This window comes from Artemia franciscana, chromosome 8, assembly GCF_032884065.1.
Source record: "Artemia franciscana chromosome 8, ASM3288406v1, whole genome shotgun sequence".
Classification (NCBI taxonomy): Eukaryota; Metazoa; Arthropoda; class Branchiopoda; order Anostraca; family Artemiidae; genus Artemia; species Artemia franciscana.
Window position 1 is genome coordinate 26,204,793 of NC_088870.1, and position 9,935 is coordinate 26,214,727.

At 34.5% G+C, this 9,935-nt stretch overlaps 1 protein-coding gene across 7 annotated transcripts in view; it reads left to right on the forward strand.

The window, feature by feature from the left end:
• Positions 1–9,689, forward strand: part of LOC136030209 (protein Tob1-like) — a 141,771-nt gene extending 132,082 nt beyond the window's left edge. For all 7 annotated transcript variants that reach the window (XM_065709001.1, XM_065708999.1, XM_065709003.1 and 4 more), the window contains one exon: positions 4,845–9,689. In XM_065709001.1, the coding sequence (XP_065565073.1) occupies positions 4,845–5,702 (858 nt within the window). In that variant the 3' untranslated portion in view covers positions 5,703–9,689. The remainder of the gene's footprint in view (positions 1–4,844) is intronic.
• Positions 9,690–9,935: the final 246 nt, after the last annotated feature.

The following is a 9,935-nucleotide window of genomic DNA, read 5'->3' on the forward strand; positions in this document are numbered from 1 at the left end:
TTTTTGTAGTTTTTGCCTGTTTTTAGTTTTTTCAGTTTTTTTTTAGTTTTTAGTTTTTTACCTTGTTTGTGGATCGTCACCTGATCCACAGATCCACAGATCCACACACAGACAACTTATTTTTATATATATAGATATATATAAACTAGCTGTTGGGGTTTAGTTACGCGCCATATTAGTTACGCGCCATTGTAGTTGTGTCCCTGTGTCCCACCTGTGAATATAGATAGATTTATATATGTGTTTCAAACTACGTAAAAATTACGAATATACAACATTTTTGGCTTTCCCACTACTGGGAGCTTTCCGTTTCCAATTGCCAGCAATTGATCTGAAAATGTTTGACCAGAGTCATCGTTTTGCAATCGGACACGCATATTTGTAGTTAATTTTAATATTTTTACGTGTGCCCATAAATTAGAATTTTTCAGGCAAGCATTCATTTCGTCTGCAGGAGTTAAACTACGTAAAAATTGCGAATATACAACATTCTTGGCTTTCCCATTGTCTGTGCATATACAAAGCCGTATGCACTAATAATGACGTCATATGCAAACGCTCTTTTTACAAACAAACAAACATGCATACACACAACTCGTTTTTATATAGATAGATAGATAGGTAGATACAATACAAATTAACTGCGTAAAACTTGCGAATATACAACATTTTTCGCTGTCCAATTGTCGCTGCATATAAATAGATTGTCAGGTTTACCGACCCTCGAACATGCAACGCACAATTGTCCATGGGAAAAACAATCAGTATTAAGATCTATACCACATTTTTCTAATGATTGACCTTGAGCTTTGTTAATGGTGATTGCAAATGCTAATCGAATTGGGAATTGCAATCTTTTAAATTGAAAAGGCAGATCCGTTGGAATCATGGGAATGCGAGGAATGAGAACAGCCTCACCCTCAAAAGGCCCTGTCAAGATTGTGGCCTCTATTAGGTTTTCCATTGTTTTTTTTACGGCAAGTCGCGTGCCATTGCAAAGCTTTGGTGGGTTGATATTTCTTAAAAGTATTATTGGTACGCCTATTTTTAGTTGTAGCACGTGTGGTGGAAACCCTGAAAGATCTATGGAATTTAAAAATTCAGATGGATAATTAACCGCTTCATTTGGTTCCAAAACTGTGTCGACTGACTTGTAAAGGACTGCCTGGTCTCGAATCTTGGTCAAAACAATATTGTTGATTTCGTGGACGTCTATATTTTTGGGTGCGAGAATCGCTCTTTCACTTAGCCATTTATTATTTTTATAATTTTTTAGAATATTCGGAAATACTTTTTCAATCAATTAATTTTTGGACGTCACTAAATTACAGAAATCAGCAGGTAGTTGTATACGTCCTGAAATTGAGTCTATCGTATCATAAATGTCTTTTTGTTCCGACGTTAACTTGGAAATGTTATTTTGTACATACGACAATAGATCATTCGTACTGTAACTTTTTTCACGATCCAATTCTACACATGTCGAAACAGCAGCGATACGGTTAGGTGAAGGCATTTCCAAATCCTGAAGAGGTTTGTTTGCCATACGTACGCCTAAATCTTCTATAATAACTAAAGTGTAGTTATAAATTTCTGATGTAAAATCAAAAGTCATATCTGACGTCTCTAACTGTTTTCGATGGAGTATATCTTAGGACATTTTTGACTTATATTTTTCCCATAACTCTGTAGGAGCTGATGGAGAGCAAGTTGTTAAAATGATGCCAAACAATGCACGAATTTGACTTGGGGTTGACGTTTCGCACTAATGGGGAATATGGAACAACCCACTGGTTATCTACTTCGATGGTGGTACCGTTGCCATTGTAGGTTCTTCAGTCATTTTACAATTAGAAATTTCTCTTTCAACGGTCTTCTTACAATTAAAAATTTGTCTTTGAACGATATTCTTAAATACCTGTGTCCTGGTCGTCATTTATATTCCCTGTGTCCCGGCCGTCATTTGTGTCCCGGTATCCCAGTCTGTAATTTCTCTTTGAGTGTCCCGGTCGTTATTTATATTCCCTCTGTCCCGGTCGTCATTTGTGTCCCGGTCTGTAATTTCTCTTTGAGTGTTTTTTCTTTTTAGTATTTTTTAGTTTTTTACATTTTTTCTTTTTTCAGTTTTCTTTTTCTTCTTTATTTTTCAGCTTCACTATGAAATACATATCGCCGAACCTTTGTTTTTTTAACTAAAATCTGGTAGGCATTGATGACCTTGTCCGAGTCAAAATCCCAAACCCAATCATCATCGCTATCATTTTCAGTTTTGATATGTTTTGACTCTCGCTGTCCAGGTGGATCTTCATCTAACTGCGCGGTTTTGCGTTCTTTAGCCTCAAGCCTGTTTCCTTGCTGTTCTTTTGATTCCTCAGCACGCTTTCTTTTCTGACTTTCTCTATCAGCAGCAAGTTTTTTGGCTTAGACTCTTTGAGCATCTTCATCGGCTTTTGCCATTGTAAGTTCATCAGTCATTTTAAACTTAAACATTAATAGATTTCTACGTGAACATATATGTCTTAAATATATTTAATGACGTCACCGTCATAGCAAAAATGACGACAACTAATTTCATGACGTCAGCCGACACAGAAACATGACGTCACCTGATCCACAGACAGACAACTTATTTATGTATATATATATATATATATATATATATATATATATATATATATATATATATTCACAGGTGGGACACAGGGACACAACTACAATGGCGCGTAACGACTTACGCGCGCGGGGGGGCTTGGGGGGTTGCGCGAAGCGCCCCACCAACTAGGTGTTGGGGTGGCGCGAAGCGCCACCCCAACAGCTAGTGTATATATATATATATATATATATATATATATATATATATATATATATATATATATATATATATATATATATATTTGTATATCCATGTTTTCTTTGTGTGGTGTATCTTTGCCTGTGATTAGGTTTGTGAATGTACTTTTTTGGAGAGGGGATAAAGGCTTAAATTTGGGCTGATGTTTCTTCAATCTCCTCGTTGTATATATTTTTTTTTTCAATAGTGTGGAAGGAACTCTAAATTGAATTTATTATTATCTTATTTTCAAGCACTTGATTTTAATTTTACTTTCAGAATTGCTGCTTTGTCGGAAAACGCGTTTCCATTGCTGATTTTACGTTAATCATAATTTCTTTTCAAATTGTCTAGAGATCTAGCTAAATTGCAATAAGCTGGTTGACTTTCCGGTGAAATTATGACGATGTATATTATAACATTGACTTTCACTTTTATGTCTACTCCATTTGTTTTTTTGTTTTTTTTTCTTACTTTTTATTTTATTTTAGAAAACACATTGTTATGAGTATTCGTCAAAAATGTCATGTTCTTATATTTTATTAGTTCCTGGAAAAAGTTATATGAAAGTCCATCCACAAAGAAATAAAATGTTATTGTTTCCTAGGCTATCAAATATGGCTGACCAATCTATGTCAACCAGAACATAAATTTTATTGAAGATGGCAATTGTGTTATTTTTGTTCTCTCTTTTCTTTTTTTAGGTTTTTTTTAATGCATGAAAAATATTTAAATGTTTGAAAATAACAAAATAAAGTTGTAGTTCGTGACAAAAGGCCCTCTTTTAAAAAAAAGGGCAGAAATGATTTCTTTAGCCTATGTTCTGAAGACCGACATAGCCATTGCAAGGATTGATAGAAGATCAGTCCTAGCCAAACATCGTACCACAGCATTAAATATACGTATATACAGTTATGCAATTTGCTTTAAGTTTGGGACAGCAGCACTAGCGCCATATCGGGAAGTGATTGGAATAGAAAATATTATTTGATTGAATTGTATTACATTGGATATTAATCGGACGATTTGAATTCGTGAAGCCACGTGTGAAGGAGTTGCCACTGAGAAGTGCTCTGCTTGAGTATGTTCCAAAATCTTTTAATGGGGAAAATAGGAACTTGAATTACTGTATATATATTCATACTTTGTATCTCAAGCAATCTATGGACTGCATTTCTTTATGAGTTTTAAATTTGTTCTTGTTACATGTGCATTAGGCCTTATAGTTTGATTCCCGAAAAGATCTGTGAATGGGCGCATCCATTAATAAATAATTTTTTTTGACGATATGAATTAGTATATAATGCTGTCTCTAGTTTTAAAATCTTTCAATCAAAGTCTGGTCTTTTCATACTGGATTGTTTAATTTTTAATGCTGCAATTCTTCTTGAAACTTGACTAAAATAATTTAAAAAAAGAAAAACGATTGTGACAGCAACGCTTGTTACTTTTTTAAAAGGACAGTCTACAAATTAATTAATGTGACTAATATTTTGGAATTTGTCTGTTCAGGGTCGAGTAGGTTCTTCAGCATAATACTGGTCTTCTTTTTACCTTATAAACATATAATTATTAGTTCTATTGTAGAGAATATGTTTCCGTGTTGTTCGAAATTCGTCATGTGTAATTTCTTAATTTTATTGCTTAAATGAATGTTTAGCTTCTTGTATAGTCTATATGTCCAGGTCAAAGATTTGGAGGAAGTAATCCGCCATTGATTCATTCTTTCTAATACAATATGGTCGTGTGCCAAAATCTCTCTGTTTTAAAAATAAAATAAGTCTGACGATGGACATACATTAAAAGTTTTCCTAGAAGCGATATCTTTATGGGCGTTGGTCTCTATTGCGTTCACCAAATGAACATTTAACAGGCGACTCCTCCCCTATTGAGAAATTGGTTATGGATTTGTCATTTCCTTCCTTTTTTTAATTTACGTTTTGTTTTTATTAGTTCTGTTAAATGACAGGCGATATTAAACATGAAATTACCTATGATATAATTTTCTTTACAGGTCAGCTACAGAATTGGTGAGCGAGGAACTGTGAGCCTACTGTACTCTGAAAGTCGTGATACTGACGATTGTTCCCTAGATAAAGAGGTGAAACGTGCATTCAATCCCGATGCAAAATCCTTCCAGCCAATAACAGATGATTTGAGTTCATCTTTGAATAGCTTGTCTCTTACGCCTAAATCAGTTTCACCGTTTGGCTCGGCTGAGAAAGATCAACTTTCACCTAATGAAAGTCTTGCAGGAGTAAAAACTCCTAGCCCAGGTTCGTCTATGACCAACCTGAATGGGATACTACCTAGAAACCAACCTATTACATTTACTACTGCAACTTTCGCCCAAACGAAATTTGGGTCCACAAAGCTAAAAACTGCTTCTAAAAGGGGAAACCGAATGTCCCCAACTGAATTTGCGAATTATATTAAACAAAGAGCCCAGCAGCAGCAAATGCAAGGTCAGTTTATGTATTCAAGTGGTCTTCAGCCACCTCAAAGACCCAGATCATTGTCCCCTAATCCAATGATGGCTCCACAGCTCGACCTGTCTGGAAACTATCTTATGCCTGGCTCTCACATGTATCCACATCAAATGTCACCACTTTCTCCAAATCCACCAAGCCCACAGGTACGCTATAATGACATGATGACTCCAAACTTCGGGTATGACATGTACCCGACCCGCGGTAGTAACCAGCAATTTAATTGGGAATTTGGAAGCGGTCCGCATCAGTCAAACTTTGCTGCGCCGGTTAGCAGTGGCACTACTACAGACAAACAGTTCTCTGACACAATTTCAGCTAATGCAGGTGCAACTGGAAATTATCCTGGTGGAAGTTATCAACATCTTCTTGTTGCAAATTGAGAATAGCTAATCGGGACAGTTTCAACGGTCTTTCAAGGAAAAAAAAGGGCCTTGTGGTATTCAACGTTGGACATTATGGAGTTGTTGATCCCTCCCCCATTGTAGAGTCTAACTTATTTTGTCCTTCCTGTGATCGCGGCGCGTAGATCTCTCCAAGTTTTTCCTCCTTTTTTTTTCTAGAATGTGATAAAAAAAAAGATTTTGTGATGTTGTGTTAGACAACTCCAGAATATCTAGTTTTGTACCAAGGCATGCATCTTTTTTTTGCATAATTCGCTGGTAAAATTCGACAAAAAGAAAATCATTATATTTTTTGATGTTGTTGTTATCGAATGATAAGTCGTAACGTAGTGTTGTTTTTTATCGTTTGTCAGAAAACTGTTAAAACCTAAAAAATTAAAAAAACAGGATAGTCACTAGTATCTTATCGTGGGGAAATAGAATTATCCTAAATTCAATGATAGGTATCAGATTTGCTACGCACTTGCCTGATAATTTTTTTTTATCTTATTATTACATTTCCTGGCTCGAATTCAACTCGATTCAAGGCGGTGTCCTGGTGTATAAATTCTTCAATGTAAAAATCTTAGATTATTGATTTTAATTAAAATCTAATATTTGCTTGCTAGCAACTCCATTCGAGTGAGGTATTGAGCTTGCAAGGAGGGAAATTAAATTAGATTTTAATCGCACTGCTTCAAGGCCAAGTGATCAACTCCCCAGTCTTAACTCCATACTTTGGAAACGAATTCCCAAGTGACGTCTGTATTTCAGATACCAGGTTAAGTGGAAATCGTCCGATCCTACTGAAAGGCCAACAAGATCATAGGATTATGGTCTAAAAGTATGAGCTGGCCACCAAAGATGACAAATAGTCTTTATATTGAACACTAAATGGTTGGCTTGTGGCTTTTTTCAGCTAATTCGACTTTCTGTATAATAAATGCGCATAAGCAAATCCCCCCCAAAAAATAATGGAGATCATTTTGTTTCTATGGATGATTGACATTCAAGCTAAAGCTTAGAACCTACCCATTAAAAGAGATGAACATATTTCTGAATGTGTCAACTATAAACATTTGGATTCGGGGAAAAATGACTTTAATACTTCCTCCTCCCAGGTCGATGCCAAAAATAATTCGATTAGAGCTGATCAAAATTGCCCTGACATTTAAAAAAAGCAATTACTTTAAATAACTTTTTTGACTTTGATGTTCTTTCTTCCACGATGATTTTTATTCTTCTATGCTTTTGCTGTTATATTTAACATTAATTTATTATAGATGCTTATACTGTGAATATCCTGTTTACATCTAACATAAATATAGGCAGTTCGTTGCTTTAGACTGACTGCAAATTATATATTTGTTTTTTCTTACTAATACATTTAATCTTCTGTTATGCTAGTTTTATTTTCAGTTCTTTTGTCTTAATTGTAATTTTGTATACTTTTTAGAGAATTTTTAAGATTTTTAATTTTGTATTTTTATGGTATTCTGCTTAAGTCAGTATATTCACGAAGCAAAATATAAACTAGCATAACTATGGAGTTTCATCAGGGTTTTTACTTTTAATCAAAATCATCCATTTTTTTTTCAAGTCTTTCTTTGCTGGTCAAAGGGGTTTAAAACAGCTTTTGAACGATTATCCTCCTTAGCACTTGCAACTTGCTTTAAAAATAAGTTCCTTAAACCAATATAATTGGGAAGTAGTTGGTTTCGCCTGTTTTATGGGTTCGGAGTAAGTAAAAGAGCATAACGAAAAAGTGTGTAAAATTGGCACTAGATTATTCGTAAATTCTAAATTAAAGTGTAACATGCAATAATAATGCTGTTTTAAGCCTCATATAGCTTAAAAGTGGAAACTCTGTATTTTCTGAAAGTGTAATGGAAAATTTAATTGAATTGGGATTTCATTTGATTTGGTTTGAGATGAATCTGAAAAGAAGGAGCTTTAAGTATGCTATTAACATTCATCGTATGTCATGCAGAAATTTTGGATAAATGCCATTAAGCAACTGCAGAAAATATAAAATAATATTAGGAAATCGATTATTTAACTGGTTACTGTTGACACAAAACTTACTAGTTTTTTTGCTGCAAAATTCATTATACTAGATGTAACTGGAAATTCGCATTTGAGATATAGAACCAGCTAAATATTTTTCCAGTCTTTTTTCGAAGTCAGTATTCCCAATCCAATGTAGTTTTGATGATTGACTGCAATATTTTCTCTCTTATCATGCAGAACTTCAGTGCTGGCTCAGAGGGTCTTTCCTCTATAAGGAATTCTATTAACTAGAGAAATGGATCAAGGCCGCCATTCAGTGGAGTGCCAAATAAAATATGTGATGAAAAAACTAGATAATGTAAAGTTTTTCTTCTAAATGATGTAATAAGGGATTTTTTCTCCCATATAGGTATCTCTCAGGAAAACTTTAAGCTTTTCGACAAATAAATTTCATTTTTCGAACAGATAATCATTTAAGTTTTCGATTTCTTTAATCAAAACATGTGTCAGGTTTGTTCAGACGATTATTTTATTTATTGTTAGTTTTGGGTTGGACGATTGTGCTTGTTTTATGTGTTCCCCTTTTCGTAAGGACTGGCTTAGTTCAAATTCTTCCGCCAAACTTACTTCTAGTCAGTACAAAGCTGATATATCTTAGTATTGGAAGTTTGAGGGAAAATAAAAGCCGTGTTGGAAAGGAAGATTATATGATAGTAGTAGGCCACCGGTGATGTACCCTTTGCTCTTGTTTTTGTGGTGATGCTTTATATTTATCATTTGTATGCCCAGGTTGGCGGTTATTTCAAAACGATTGGGGAAGAGTATCTTGGCCTACTAGTCCCGAACTTGAATTTATCAACTATTGAACTGCTTATCGAGTTGCTAGGTTGAACTATTTTATTCGGCCTTATTAAAGAAGGGAGATATACTGCATGTTACAAGGAATGAAAATTTCATTCTGCTTCATATATTGTAGCTTATTAATGGAGATATCTGTCCTACAAGCTCCGATGAGAATTTCATCTCAAGTTGTCCAAGTCCTTAAAGTAGTAAAGTAGAGAGGAGTAGAAACCCAGAATAGTAGACGTTGAAAAAAATTCTTACTTTCAGATTTTCATAAATTACCCCGATTAGCTACTAAAAGTGAATCAGGTCGATTACAGCCTAAAAAGCTCGAACGTAGAGTAAAGTCAATAACAGTTTCGTTCATCCTCTGTTTCAAGCTATATACCGATCTGAATTTTGATCTCGTAGGACATGTCGAAAAATTTTCATTTCTAAACCTCAATTTTTTTTTTTTAGTTGGTATGTAGCTCTCCCTGAACCCTAAAAGACATTTCGTAAGGAATGTAATGTGGAATGGAAAATAGAACACATCTTTATGTTTGTTGATAATCCTCTCTCTCTCTCTCTCTCTCTCTCTCTCTCTCTCTCTCTCTCTCTCTCTCTCTCTCTCTCTCTCTCTCTGTCTCTCTCTCTTCTGTCTCCCTCTCTTCTTTTTTCTCAAAATTAAGCATAAACTTTGATAGACGTTCACAAATAACTGCAATATTGATGTTAGGTATAACTTTTCGATTTTTATTATGAAGACTTGGAAGGAACTGACTCCGAAATTATATTTTTATTTCCCAGCAACTTGGTAAGCTAGTTTGATGGAAATGTAGTCACACAGTAGGTGTTTTAGTTTTGGATTTACGCTTTCTTGTTTCGGCCTAGCTTTGTAGAGATTTTCACAAGTTTTTATGTGGTCAATTTTAAAGTTTTTTTTGGCTGAAAAAGAAAAGATTGGATTCTAAGCAGAAAGCGCAAGCGTTTGCGTATACTGCAAGCCTGTGAATTGACTTTGGTCGTTATATTGTTATCTAATTAATATATTAGCCAGATCGTCTAATTTTTCACACGGATTTTTCATATTATATTGGATTTTGATTAGTTTTTTATACATTTTGTGGTAATAAATGTAGAGATTGATGTAAATGTGACTTAATTTTTGTTTCTAAGCGAACTTTTAAGTGTTCTCGTTTGAATTCTGCAGTATTGAAACAATAACGAACTTTGATGTCAAAATAAGAGCTTCCCACATCATGTCAAAATATACCATTTGGTCATAAAAAAGAGCCTTAATAGACTCTAGTTATCTTTGGCTGCGTTCCATTGCTCAATTACCGTTTTACTTGGTAAGTATCCGCAACAGCTAGCCAATCACCTGAGGTTACAATTATA